The 15,921-nt window shown below is 37.1% G+C and overlaps 1 protein-coding gene across 1 annotated transcript; it reads left to right on the top strand.

The window, feature by feature from the left end:
* The first annotated feature begins 499 nt into the window (after nt 1–499).
* On the top strand, nt 500–15,487 carry LOC139710407 (aqualysin-1-like). The gene is made up of 9 exons (XM_071622323.1): nt 500–543; nt 909–1,038; nt 3,066–3,203; nt 4,631–4,772; nt 5,926–6,032; nt 7,436–7,577; nt 10,147–10,331; nt 14,211–14,382; nt 15,357–15,487. Exons 2-9 carry the CDS (start codon nt 928–930, stop codon nt 15,485–15,487), a joined length of 1,128 nt encoding a protein of 375 aa, XP_071478424.1. The 5' UTR covers nt 500–543; nt 909–927.
* Nucleotides 15,488–15,921: the final 434 nt, after the last annotated feature.

Consider the following 15,921-nt stretch of genomic DNA (forward strand, 5'->3'; position numbering starts at 1 on the left):
TGTTTGTTTGTTTGTTTGTTTGTTTGTTGTTGTTGTTTTTGCCTACTTAGCCAAACTTAATTTCTGCCTACTTAGCCATGAGCGACAATAGATATGTAAAATGTGAGCTGTTACAGTAGCCAGGTGGTAGCTGTACCAATACTGAATAATGGTGAATGATCATTAGGCGTTTTCACATCAGCCCGATGTTTCGAAATTCATAGCACGCTATTTTCTGACTTGGGAAATAGGAAAATATCTCGAACTTGGATTTTTATCGGGCTGATGTGAAAACGCCTAGTATCTTTCTTCAGAGGATGAATATAGAAGCTGTTTCATTTCTTTATCGGAAGCACGTGGCTGCTTGTTTATCCCTTTTCTTTTTTTTTGTCTTCTGTCGTAGTTGATTTAGGTCAAACAGGTGCAGAATTTCGCACTAGTCTCCAGCAGGCAAAAACTTGATTATAAATGTACCTGTTGCAGCAGACGGATTATCATCTACTATCTAGCGCTGACTGTCATTCTGTGTCTTGCCGCGACTACAGGAGCAAAGTTACACGACTGGTGAGCACATCGTGAAATACAATTTTATTGACAGGGCCCTGAATATCATTTGGTTTCATTTTAACTACAAATTAAATTTTATTTGAATTGCACGGAACCGGAAAAAAAACACATAAAGAATGACATTTATATCATCGAGGCTTTAGGAGTTGTGCCCCACACACTCATTTGAATTGTCGTATGTCTTGTCAGCATTAACCACATTTTTTCCTGCAGTTTGAAGCATAATTTCCATTCAGACGCTTAACTGGTCTTTGTTAAGCTTTATTGACTATTATGGTAAGCACTCACGATGCTGTGGTCAACATTATCATATATATGTATTTTATATATCCTCATTTTATACATTCTTTTTTTTTCGACAGAAACAGAAGAGAATCAGAGATGATGCGCCTGTTTCTTCTCGCCTTGACTTTGGCCGCCGCCAGCGCCCTGGCTCCATTCTACATCCCGGACAAGGACCGCGTCCAAGGACGCTACATTGTGGTCTTAGAGGTACTTATAATGATAATAATAGTAATAGTAATACTAACCATGACCATAACAATAACAATAACAATAACAATAACAATACTAATACTATTATTGTTATTATTGTTGTTATAATTACCATTATTATTATTATTATCATTATCATTATTATTGTTATTATTATTATTATTATCATAGTTATTATCATCATTACTATTATTATCATTATTATTATTATTATTATCATTGTTATTATCATTGTTATTATCATCATTACTATTATTATCATTATTATTATTATTATTATTATTACTACTACTACTACTACTTCTACTACTATTCTTTCTTCTCCTCCTCCTGATCCTCCTCCTTTATCTTCTATTTTATTCTGCATCCTTCAAATTCTGTTCTCCCTTTCGCAAGTCTCGCGTCCAATGGGCAGCGCCGAGTGTCATCGGCGCGCTGGTGACATCGTCGCCGCGGCGATGGTGAGTGTTTTATCCACAAAGCGCAGTATTCAGAAGTTGGCTGAGCATTCTATGTGTATACTTTGCATTTCCTCCATTGTGTATGGGGCTTTTGTCTCGCTGCGAAGGGGTGATTACGCCGCTAGTTTAATGTATAACAGACATTCATTTTTCTTAGTCTAATTTTCTTTTGTGTTCTTCGACGTGTATATGATCCCGCTTCATACTTTGTCAATCTTTACAACTTTTACAATCTTTTCAATTTCATGTGAAAATTGATTTATCTATTCGTCCGGTGGGGCGGGGACTTTGCATATGAAAAATGAAATATTCCATAGCAAGCTTATACGATTTGAGATCTAGGTTTTTAGCTGACTGCATTATACACCACCAAACGTCAAGAAAACGAATATTAATGGAAAGCTTACAATTTGCTATTCACTTTTCTTTTCTCGAGACCCCCTTTTTTCGTAATATTTTTTTTTATTTTCATGAAATGCGTATTCATTTTACTTTTCGCGTTTTGTTATTTATGATCTGCATTGTTTTTACGATATGTGGTTGAACATGCACGTCCCTCAGGGCCGGTTGCACTCCATTTTAATATCCCATTCCACGTTCTGCACCATCTCATTGTTTACAATTTCTGTGTTTGTTTGTTTGTTTTTAGAATTCCACATTTCACATTCATTTCTACAAGTAAATCATAAAAAGGAATTGAACGTGTGAATTGTCTAATATACGAAATAACAAATAATTATGTTATACATTTGAAATATGAAGACTACATACAAAGAAGTATTACCTGTATAGCATAGATTCCAAGAAATAAATTTAAAGTAGATTGAGTAAATAGAAACTATTCATTGTTTCTGCTTCCTTTTGGTGACTTTGTTACTTTTAGTTCATTTTCATCTTCTACTTCATGTAAAAAATCAAAACAAAACACTACTTCGAAATGAAATCCAGTAGTTCCTGTGTAAAAGTCGGAGCGGAAAAATGTTTTGGCATTTAGCACATGCTGCTTTTATGCTGTCTGCGAGATTTTTCATGCCCTTTGAGCACTCAGACTGAGTAGTAAAGGGCATTATAAATACCTCCTATTACTATTTTTGTTATTATTATTATTATTATTATTATTATTATTATTATTATCATCATTATCATCATCATACCATTTTACTTATTGTGAATGAGATATTTAAGTTCGTTTTTCATGGTAAAAGGTCTGTTGGTAAAACCAGCATCTTTCGCGGGTAAGACATATTTTCCTGCTAATCAATATGCAGTAAACATTCAGTCAAAAAGTTTTGGGTGCATGAGAATATGATATGCATTTACTGTGAATGCATACTGCAAATGTATTTCCATTTTGTTCATGTTCTACATTTCTAATGAAAAACTTGTGAGTTTACTATTCATTGCACCAAGGTAAATTGGAACCCTCATGTTCTTGCGACTATTTTTTTTTTCAGTAACTGGGCTTGCTGTCAGACAGCCTTTGAATTATGACATCATTAAATTCATATAGCACTTAATCTTATATCAATAGGAGCACCGATCTTTCTTTGCTATTTTGTACAGGATGGAGTTGATGTAGACTCCTTCATCAGTCGTTTTGAGCGAGAGGTGTCCGTGGAGATCGAGATCAAGAGAAAGTATTCAAAGGTGCTGAACGGGTTTGGCGTACAAGCGGATGTTGGCGGTGTCGCTCTCAATCTTGTAAGTATACCAGCGCCAGATTTGTAGAAATTTGTGGCATAACATAAAGTAGTGGAAGAATTAAGGAATAGCAAGCGAAGAAGTCAAAATAAACAGATGATACTGGCAGAGTGTAATAACCTGTTCGTCAGACGTGTGCATTGTGTTGTGACTGGCTGTGGCGGCATGACTCGAGAAGGGATTGTGTCATACGCGCGGAACAATATACATACATATATATATATATATACATATATTGTGTATACATAACTGTGTGTATGTATATGTGTAGAGATTTCACGCATTGCTTCCACGAGGAAAATAAAGAAATTGTCATGCATTTTTTCCCAATATATTATGTATATTTGACCCAAATTTTCTGCGTCCTACGCCTTCTCCAGGAGTCTTGACAGCGTTTATAGAGCATTTAAAAGCTAATTTCTAGGGAATTAAACAGTGGAAGAATCATTGCGAAGGACTATGATTATAAAATACGGGGTACATTATTTTATGTGACGGTGTTAGATCCTCGGAGAGGGAGCGAGGCGACCGAGCGGGGGAGGGTGTGGGAGGGAAATACCCCTTCCCACGGTAGGGACTTTTTGTAAAAACAGAGTATAAAAGTCGCGTTTATAGAGCATTTAAATCAAATTTCTAGGGAATTAAAGGTGGTTTTAAAAAATTCACTGCGAAGGACTATGATCATAACTTATGCAAACTATTCATTCTACTATAACGGACAGAACGAGAGAGCCACTCTCACTTTGCTATTCGTCTGAAATGTATTCATTAAAAGCTAAAACGTAATCGCATTGTTCGAGCAATAAAAATACTCTTGTATTACTAGAAAGCATAGAAGCAAAGGAAAAATGTAGGGTTTACTAAAGGTATGTTCCACGGGGCACACTCGAGGACGCGAGGCTACCATCTATACACTAAATTTACTCATAAGTAAATCTCAGTGTATAGATATAGTATTGTATATTGTTAGTGTATTATAAACGGGGCGAAAATTTTGCATTTTCAGGTTTGAAATTGACAACTTTTAGACAAGAAAAGTGCCTTTATTGTTCAATTTGGTCTTAAAATAATTGATTAATAATTTGTTTGTTTGTGTGTTCTTTCTTTTTCTTTTTTTACTTGGCAGTCCAAGGGGGGGGGGGGGGGGGGGGGGGGTTAAACCCCCGAACCCGAACCCCCCCCCCCCCCCCCGTAGATCCGCCACTGGCAACCCCAAGCCACGTCTCCTAGCAAAGTCTGTCTGAGAGTGCGCGCTCTATCCATGCTCAAATTTTGCTTTGTTTTGATACCGCTATTGTCAAGACTCCTGAAAAAAAAAAGCGTGGAACGCCGAAATTATGACTCGAATAGACATATAATATATCACCTAAAAATGCACTACAAGGTTCTGTATATTACATATCTTTTCTCTTTCAATCCATCCAAAGCTTCGATTGCTTCCTGGAGTGGAATTTATAGAAGAAGACCGCGTTATCTTCGCCCAGGGAAGAAACAGAAATCCTGGATCGTGGGGGATCGATCGCATCGATCAGAGAGGAGTCACTTTAGACGGAGACATGACTCTTAGTGGTATGTTACTACTTTTGGAAACGAAAAATTATCATTGCCATGACTCGACTGATTGCACTTTGTCATTTTCCACACCTTTAAAAAGAAGAAGTTTAATTATTTGGAGATTTTGGTTTCAAGAGAATCTTAGCACGGACAAAAAGTGTTGGAGATCAACGTCTCACACATTTTTCAACTTTTCGTATTTGTCTTTTTTTTTCTGTTATTGCGAAAATATTATATGACTTCAAAAGAGTAGTTTTTCTATATGGTCTCATACCATACATATGTAAGGAAGAATATGTCTGTCATTTCCCTTTGTATTCCGTATCAAAGCCTACCTCTGTTACACTTTTTTCTTTGATAAATTCCATACATCAAACTAAATCACATTCTCAAGTTGTTGGAAAGTTGCGAAAAGTTAGATGATTCGACACAACGTTTTTTACAAGAACCATAATAATAACAGTGATAATAATAACAAGAATGACAATCATGATAATAAGGTCTTATTTACCCAGGGTAGCCTCTTCAGTGTTGCCACTGATCTACCAGAGGGCCCTGCTTTTATTATCACCCTAACGTTGCCAGGTACCCATTTATACACCTGGGTCGAGAGGGACATAGTGGGTAAAAACATCTTGTCCAAGGACGTAAGTACTGAGCTGGATTCGAACTCGGGTCCTCCAATCGGGAGTCGGAAGTCATATCCACTAATAATGCCACAGCGCCCCAATAACTTGCCCTACTATTATAATGAAAGAATTTGTTTTCGAATTTGACAATGAAAATGGAACCAAAAGCGGTGAAAAAAATGCTGAAAAAGCCATCGCATTTTCAATTGTATTGACAGATAACAGATGACAAGCTGACAAATTGATGAATAAATCATGTCCTTTGTAGAAGACTGATGTAGTCATGAATAATATGCCCTAAATACGTGACATATACGAAAAGACAAGTTCATCCAAATATATACGTGTGGATTTAGTGAATGCAGCAATATAGACAAAATACATCAGTTATAAAGTGTGAGGAAAATCGGACAGTCCGTTCAAAAGTTATGAATTTTTATAGTTTCAGTGCCGTCATGGCCGGATGAAAAGACTACAACAAATTGCTGGTAAATTATATCCTCTCGGTATTCTGATCTTCTACCGTTAATTTTCAATAGGTTATGGGGCTGGACAACACATCTACGTGATCGACTCTGGTATAAACCCTTCTCACAACGACTTTGGTGGTCGTGCCTATGTTGCAGCCGATATGCTGGGAGACGACGTAAGATAATTTCCAAGACGCCTGTCGTACCTTGAAAAGGGGAATTCTGTCCTGATATTATGTTGCTTTGTATGAAAACAAAAACAACAAAAAACTTCGGAAAAGTGGATCAGTTAAAATGTGTAGAATATACACTCAGCAAAAAAGAAAGACAGAAAGAAAGAAAGTGAACACTCTTTCAAGTTCACATTTCTCATAAAAATACTTGTCTCAAAATTAATACATTATATACCAGGTAATTTAATCGGCTATCAGCTTGGTAGGTCAATTAAAAAAAAATGATTTACTTCTCTGATTTTTCTGTTCCTATACAAAGCAAGTGTGCGGATCCAGGAGGGGGAGCACATGGCGCGCACCCTCACTTTATTTATTTATTTTTTGTTAAAACAAAAGAAATAAATGGGGGTGTGCGCCTTCTATAATTTTGTAAAGGCGCCTCCTCTTTAGGGAATTCCTGGATCCGCCCCTGCAAAGTAGCATAATATCAGGATGGAATTCTCCTCTATAATGTGATAATATTACAATGGTGTACGACATTTGGCTTTGTCTGTTGCTATGGTTAAAATTCACATTATGCCTGTGTCACTGGTGATCTGATGACATGTTTATTCTCATAATTGTGATTATTTACTTAATTGTGTGTTAACTGAAATCGCAGGACTAATTTAGCTGGACCTTTGGTTTTTAATATCGTGTGTTGTCCAGTGTGAATATAGGTTAATAGCAACAAAGTCAGAGATTGAAATTGGTGTCGAACTTTTGATCTCAATACAAGATATTTACCTCCGGAAATACACTTCTGTTTATTGACCGTCACATGATCAAGGCAAAGACGTTTCATTTCGCTGATGAAAGCTGTATATCCGTTGACGGATGAAAATTCCGGAGGTAAATTCATAATTAAAGATTAACACCAATTTCTGTTGAATTTCCAATACAGATGGGAAATAGAAGACAATTTGTTACAATCAAAGACAATTATTCAGTAATAAGAGAAGTAAAATGTGGCGTTCTACAGGGAAGTTTATGAGGGCAATTAATATTTATTGTGTATATTAATTAATATGAATCAATTTTTAGTGAGTCCCTCCATATTTCGATGTTTCCGTATTGTTATTTCGTCTTTATTACTTCAGTTCTCATGACAACGTATTGTTACTCCAAGGTTCCACCATTATTTTTTTTTTCAATTTACTTTGTTTTGATTATGCAACCTTATTCTCTGTTACCAAAGAAAGTGAAATGTCTATGTTTTTTCGAAAAGTGAAATAAAATTTGAATTGAATTGGTTTGAATGGAATTGAGCTTTTACTCTTATAGAGTCGAAGACTAATGAGGTAGGAAAAAAAAGTTCAAAGATGGCGTCGATTTTCGTCTCTATGAATGAAACATGTATACGATAGGGGATCGACTGTGACGGTCACGGAACACACTGTGCCGGAACCGCTGCCAGTAAAACCTACGGAGTCGCCAACGAGGCATACGTGGCTGGAATACGCATTCTGAATTGCCGCGGGTCGGGATCCACGCTGGACTCTATTGCCGGTAAAACAAAACGAAGCAAAACTTTACATAAGGAATGTATCTTTACAGGTATAATAAAATTATGTTCATTTTTTCTGGTTTTATTTCTCTTCGTAAACTATCACAGTCTGACAACACTCCGAATACCCCACACCCACCCAATGTGTTTGTGTGCGCTTGTGGGTGTTTTGGGGTGTATCAAGAAACTACTAAAATAGTGAAGATATTCGGATATATACATATATGTATAAGTTCAAGTTCATATTTATTCGTTTTTTCCACAATATACAAACATAAATCTCACTTTTTTAAGTGACAAAAGCAATGCATACAATTGTACAGAGAAAAAAACAATAATAGGAAAAAAACTAACAGTTGCGATACATTGCAATAGTTGCTAAGATAACGAAAGTGAAATAGTTTTCAATATAATAATGCACTCTGTAAAAAAAACGGAGGGACCCACTAAAAAGACAGAGCTTGTAGAGTGTGGGCCCCTCTTGTATTAGAAGCCCGATGTAAAAATTGAATTGAAAACAGCAAAAAATCCGCACAAAAAGTTCGTCACAAAAAAATTTGGCAGCCCACAAAGAGACAGACGAACAAACAGTTATACATAAAACAACAACAAACAGAGTAATGAACATGTAACAGGACTGGGACAGCAACAAGACTACTTGTAGGAGGAAAAACAAGAAACAAACTGACTTGACGACACAAGAGGAAACAAGACTATAGCATGATAAAGAGGTAACAGAATAGACAGGAATATGCAACACAGACGACGATCCTCGGAGGTTTGAGGAAGAAAGAGAAGAAGAAAAAAGAATATAGAACAAACCCTTCAACTGCGAAGTATAGGTTAAAGAAAATCTTATAATCAAGGCTTGAGCAATAGTTACAATAATAAAGAGAACGGCAATGCCGATATTGCGGATGATTAACAAAGTAAGCCTATAAACTAATCTGATTCTGCGAGTCGTCATTATCAGATTGTAAAAGAAAAGACTTTAATCTCTTTTTAAATGAGTATATAGATGGAGCAGATTTTAAATTATGATTCAGGGAATTCCAATAATTTGGTACAGTGTAGATAAGTGTATTCTTTGCTAAAATCGTTCGAAGAAGTGGTAAATGAAACTCGTTAGAACGTCGGGTGGGGTAATTATGGAATGATTGATTTTTTTGAAACATAGAACCAAAGATAGGTGGGAGTAAATTGTTATCATACATATACATAAATTGACCTAAGTTAAATAAGAATAAATCGTTGATTTTCAATAGCTTATAACAGTCAAACAATGCATTTGTATGTGAACGTGTAGGAGAATTAGAAATGATACGGAGGGCTTTCTTTTGCAATAATAACACTCTATTCAGCAGTGTCTGATGAGTATTGCCCCAAGCTAAAATTCCATAATCAAGGTAAGGGAGTATCAAAGAGGAGTATAACACTAGTAGGGTTTTTTCAGGAATATAAAATTTCAGCCTATTCATAACACCTATATTGCTGGTGAGAAATAATTTTGCAGATATGATCAATATGTATTTTCTAAGAAAGTTTATTATCTACAAAAATACAAAGAAATTTAAAATATGACACACTTTCTAAATTACAATCATTCAGAACTATTTCTGAGTTCAAAGAATCAACAGTATTGCTGAAAAGCATATATTTTGTTTTTTGAACATTCAAAGATAGCTTGTTAGCTCTGACCCAGTTGGTCACTTTTTTCAATTCCGTATTTACTTGTTGAACAAGAACATCGATATCGTTATGGGCAAGAAAAACACTGGTATCATCAGCAAAGTGTATAAAAGAAAGTAGCTCTGAAACAGAGGAAAAATCATTGATATAAATTATGAATAACAGTGGCCCTAAAAGACTTCCCTGTGGAACGCCACACTTAACATCTCTTATAACTGAATGATTATCTTTAATTGAAACAAACTGTTTTCTGTTAGCTAAATAACTCTTGAACCACTCCAAGGCCTTCCCGCGTATTCCATAGTGCGATAACTTATGGAGAAAAATGTTATGATTAATCGTATCGAAGGCCTTGGAGAAGTCCAAGAATATACTAATTAAATGAGAATGGTTGTCGGTTGCATTAACAACTTTATCAATAAAATGAAGAACTGCGTATACATATAAGTAAAAGAATTAGTAGAAGAAGAACGCCGTAAAAAAAAATAAATCCTAGATCTTGAAGATCTTAAAAACGTAGCATAGTTCTCAAATACTGAAAGGCAAGGTCACACTCTTCATCAGTGCCCATGGTGTGACAAAAGATCTTAATAAGATCTTAAAGATCTTATATGTATACATATAGATACATATATTGGCTTCAGACGGCCGCCACTTAACTTGGCTTACGATCTACGATATTTCATTGATAGCGTCTGATCGTAAACAAGAAATACAATTAAATTGCTCATCCTTTCCGAACCACCATCCCATACAAACATCAAATTCCCTCATTTTAGTTGTGTGTTCATTGAGTTGCAGTGTCTTTCATCATCTGCCATCAACAGAATCGTTGATTGCTTTTCCTCTCGTTTTGTTTCCTGTTTCATGACAATAATAAAGCCCTTGATTGGATTGTGGACTACGGTTATAAGCCTTCCGTAGCGTCTATGTCTATCGGTGGAAGCAAATCCAACTCGGAGAACAGAGCTGTAGCGAGGGCCAGGGAAGCCGGGGTGGTCGTCGTCGTGTCTGCGGGGAACGAAGAAAAAGATGCATGCAGACAATCACCGGCGTCTGCACCAGAGGTATAGTTGGACCTACTACTCATCGACCACTTTTTGAATGAATACCCTGTATCTTAGAAAATTCCCCTCATTTTCACCTTAATTTCATTCCACTCGAGGCAGAAAATACCGCAGATTAATATCCCGGGCTCAGATTGTTGACTCGTTATGTACGCGCGGAGTTCTCGGCGACAAACACGAGTGACATTTTTCACTGTCCACCGGCGCAAGCTCATTATTTTAATCGACCGCCCGTTTTCCCATTGAGAAGCACGTAAATCAAGTGAATGAGCAATATGTTAACAATAATTACGTGTATTACTAATGAGGATTTTCTTTAATTCTTTTTCCTCCTGTTTCCTCAGGTTATTTACCTGTATCTCCCTAATTATACCCCCGCCACACATAGTGTGAAGGGGGTATAGGTATCACCGTGATGTTCGTCGGGCGGGCGGTCGGTCGGTCGGTCTGTTGCAAAATCTTGCGTCGCGAACTCCTCCTACAGTTTTGAAGCAATTTAAATGAAACTTAGGGTAAATGATGATACTGAGGTATAGATGTGCATGACATGTTTTTTGTGTTTGTCGGACAATGCGTTGCCATGGTAACCATAATTTTACCAAAACCTTGTGGATTGAATAACTTCCATAGTATTTAAGCAATCAATTTAAAATCGGTATCTATGATGATCTATAGGTGTAGTTATGCAAGACACTCTTTGTGTTTGAACTTGACAAAGCGTTGCCATGGTAACCGCATGTTTTCTTCGAAATCTTGTGGAGGGAACAACTTCCACAATTTTGAAGCAATTGAAAACAAATTTGGTAGGCATTATGGCCTTTAGGCATAGATGTTGAACGCATAATTTGTTGTGTTTGTCGGACAAAGCGTTGCCATGGTAACCATAATTTGACCAAAACCTTGTGGATTGAATAACTTCCACATCATTCAAGCAATTAAGGTCAAATTTAGTATGTATGATGATCGGTAGGTGTAGTTATGCAAGACACCAATGTGTTAATATAAGAAAAATGTGTCGCCATGGTAACCACTCATTTTTGTATCAAATTGAACCATTTAATCTATGAAGGTGAAATTTGGTGTGTATGATGCTCTTTAAGTGTAGTTTTGCAAAATGTCCTTTGTATTTGTATCGGACAGTGCGTTGCCATGGTAACCACATGTGTTTTGTTTTGTTTTTTTAAATCCTGTGGAGTGAACTTCTTCCACAGTTTTCAAGCAATTGAAACCAAATTTGGTAGGCATTATGGCCCTGAGGTATAGATGTGGAACACATAATTTTCGTGTTGCCATGGTAACCACAATTTTACCAAAACCTTGTAGATCGAATAACTTTTCCATCATTCAAGCAATTAAAGTCAAATTTAGTATGTATCATGATCTAGAAGTGAAGTTTTGCAAGACACCAATGTGTTAGTTTAAGGAAAATGTGTTGCCATGGTAACCACTATTTTTTTCATCAAAATAAACTATTCAAGCTATGAAGGTCGAATTTGGTGTGTATGATGATCTTTAAGTGTAGTGATGCTTGGGGAAAGCATGTTTCCATTTGCTGTAAGTTTTATACTTAGTGTCAACTCTGTAATTGTACAGTAAACTAAAATTATTATTTTTCCAATTCGACAAATGCACAGACTTGGTATTAACGTCATTGCCCTCATGACATCGACATACTATCTTTTTTCGATCCCAAATTAGAATAGATAAGAGTTCCAGTCTTAGGGTGCGGTTTATGCTTGCCTTTTTGGGGGCTATATTCAGCATTTTAAAACATGGTATTAACGTCATTGCCCTCATGACATCGACATACTATCTTTTTTTCGATCCCAAATTAGAATAGATAAGAGTTCCAGTCTTAGGATGCGGTTTATGCTTGCATTTTTGGGGGCTATATTCAGCATTTTAAAACTTGGTTAGTGCAAAACATGGTTGCGTCCCAACCAACGTTGATATTAACAACGTTTCAAAACGTCGATTCAAAACGCACAAAAAGGTACGTTTGCGATCGGCGATTCTCTCTATTCACATTTACAGGAAGAGCATAAGCGCAAAATCTCTTACGCTGAACAATAACTTCTTACGAGAGAGGTCGATAGTTTTACACAATGCACAATGCATGTTCGCGCAATCGGCTCTTTTTCGAAACAAATGAACATAAATGATATCCTCGTGAACGGTATTTTGGATCAGCATTTTGGATCAAAGTTTCAAAACGCTGGTTCTGCCTTCCCAAATTGGGCATAAACGCACCACAAGCTCAAAGTTCAGCTGAATTCACAACCAAAAGATGAACTCTCATTAATCCCATCGGCATAGCTAACTGTACACAAAGTTCAGATATTAGTGAAATTTTGAAAGTTAGGGGAATTTTGAAATATGTTCGTAAAGTAGTGCAAAGATATTAGAAGAAGCTGTCCACTTGTCACTACCCCCACCGCCTTGTGAAAAGGTTATGACCTCAAGCCACGCCCATGCAAGTCCTCATCCGTTACTCCCTTCCCACCCCAGGGGATCCCCACCCCAGGGGCTCCCCACTCCCTTCTTTTTATCCCTGTGGATGATTATCTCAATGATTTCTCCGAAGTTTGTGAAGGAAAGTATAAGTATAAACGGAACAGACCTTTGTCTTCCAGAGAACAACCCCCACCTCCCCGGGGAAAAAATAATGACATCAACGACTTATTCAGTTGCTTTCATAACAAAAGTGTTTATTACAATCAAATACACATGTTTCATAGTAGACTCGTGGAATTACTACTACTGTATTGGACCCATGAGCATGAATGTAAGTGCCCTATGAAGTTTCAGCTAGCCGAACAAGAAGCGCAGTGAACGAGATATAAATATTAGAAAAAAAAAAGTGATGGGGGCATTGCATGAAGCGTTTTGGCCAGATACTTTTTCTGACAAATTTCCTCTCAGCCAATCAGATGCAAGGGTTTCAGTAGCTTACAACAGTTTGTCGGAAAAATATCTTACAAAACGTTGCATGAAATGCCCCCCCCCCCGAATTCTTTTTCTTAAGTGGTATGTTTTGTGCCTGCATAGTTAGCTTCGATTTTAAATATTGGCCAGTCAACAAGCAAAATACGAGATCATACAAGGGGAAGGAAATATCCGTAGCCAGAAAAGTCACCTCTTCTTTTTCTTTTTAGTGGAATGGCCTGTAGTATCAAAATCAACCAGATTAGGAAAAAACGCTAATGTATGCCGATTATAAATGTATAACGCCCTGCCAAGATAGAATAGCCCTGAAGAATATAAATTCTGGCCCCAGACTTGGATGTCTTGTTGTTTTTAAAGCACTGTTATACAATTATTCATTTCAGACGGACGCAAAAGACAATTCCGTTGTGTACTAGAAATTGCATAATCTCTTATTCTATTGAAGCCATAGGGTATATCATACACATTCACAACATAATGATATTATATAAGTATTATCGTGAATGTTATATGTGTTTATATCACATTTGAATGCATGACACCACAAATCAAATCCGGTATAAGCGTTTGTATATTTTGATGAAATGCACATGTACATTGTCTCTCTCACCTATTTTGATATGACGCCATGATTGTAATGGTTAGGCTATGATAAGGATGGGCAGCTTGGATTTACGATGTTTCCTTGTTTTCTGTTCTTCTGAAGAAGAATATTGTCCCTACCTCTTTCGCAGCATGGGAAGATACTTAAAAAATATAACCGACAACTTACGTGTAGAAAAGAAAGAAAGTGATCTAAGTTTTCTTTGTCCAGTATCGAAATATTGGGTGAAATAATGCATTGTTCCTCTGAAGTCTGAAACCATCGATTAAAGAGATTGAATTTGATGATCAAGGCATTCATCCTTACAATTTCATTTCCCCCTTTTCTAGGCCATTACTGTCGGAGCCACCGATTACACCGACACTCGCGCCTCTTATTCCAATTACGGTGACTGCGTCGATTTGTTCGCTCCCGGCTCTTACATTACAAGTCTTGATTATAGTAATAACGACGGTACCACAGCAAAGAGCGGAACGAGCATGTCTTGTCCACATGTCTCTGGTACGTGAATGCTTCTTACAAAAGTCCATGCCCCCATCAGAGGGGGTCGTCCCACGAGACCGACACCCACGAGTCATACAACCCACGAGTTCGACATTTAAATAAGGTTCCGAAAGTCATACAGCCCACGAGTCATATTTGTGGCCCATAGGTTCGACACATAGGTAAAAAAAAGCCCATGAGTTCCATAGATACAGCACGGGGCTCGATGTGTCTGTCTCACTTGCCTTCTGTGCTTAGTGTAGAACTCATGGGCTGTTTGACTCGTGGGCTGCATAACTCGTGAGTTGAATGAATCATGGCCTGCATTACTCGTAGGCTGTATGCTTAGTGGGTGTCGGTATGGTGAGGGGCACCCTATCAAAAATAGATGAAAATCAAAAGCATTTCTTGCATTGGTTTATTCGTTTAATGTAGGCCTATACAGTCCCTGATTAAGGGAGAAGTTGACAAATGATTTTATGAGTTGGTGAATGGACGTAACTGTTGATTGTCATGTTGAGATATGTAAATATATGTAAATATATGTAAATAAAAGTTTATCCGCCCCCAGATTGCCAGGTTATGCGTGTTATGTGTTCGATAGATTAATGATGCGATCATTCAAGTTCGAGCGATTTTTATAATCATCAAGATCAACATTCAAAAAGCTAACTGCAATGTACAATGTAGTTCATTCAAATTTATTTCATCAGTATCGTGCAACGCACGTGCACGTGTTACGCATTCAAATTCTCATCAGTATTATGCCCTGATGAACGTTGTAGAATTCAAATTCACAAAGAGGCAAGCATGATATGCACAAATTGGGCAGTGTTTTTCAACACTATGCTCTTTGTAATTGAAACCAGGACCTTTATATCTGTTTTCATCGACTGTATAGACAATTCATACTTTGATTGTGCTAATAGAAGAGATACTGACTTGATGGATCTAGTAAGCTTCGACATTGATTTTTTTCTCGGTCCTTATAGGTATCGCTGCCGTTATGCTGGGAATGGGCTACAGCGCCGAGCAGGTTTACGCCAAGATCGTATACGACGCCACTCCAGATTGTGTGTCAGACTGCAAGGGAACTGCGAACAAGCTGGCATACTGTGGCTAAAAGTGTCCAGTGAAAACAAACAAACAAACAGGCACCATAACTGGATGATAACACTATATCCTAATTCAAGTTCAGTGCAGTTTTGTTCATTTTATTTCTTCAACGTTTTCATGACACAAGCTCGAAAAATCTGTAAAAAAAGTATAAGACATAGTACTATGGTCTCAAAGAACAAAATACATAACGGGAATGCATGATAAATCAAGAAAATAATCATACAGTAATAAATTCAACGACATAAGTGAAGATATTATCACATATAGGATTTTCAGTTGTTGATTTTTTATTCGAAGCAAATTTCTCTGCTGGAAAGAACACAGTGTCCCATAGCGTGAGAACCATAGTGAGAACACATTGTGAACACAGTGTGAACTCTCTCCACACTGTTAGATTCGAGCATGACAGCGTGAATACAATGTGAGTCGTCAATTCAC

The sequence above is a fragment of the Diadema antillarum genome, unplaced genomic scaffold (assembly GCF_040938485.1).
Source record: "Diadema antillarum isolate AM-2024a unplaced genomic scaffold, OU_Dant_1.0 seq00001529_RagTag, whole genome shotgun sequence".
In the NCBI taxonomy this organism is placed as follows: Eukaryota; Metazoa; Echinodermata; class Echinoidea; order Diadematoida; family Diadematidae; genus Diadema; species Diadema antillarum.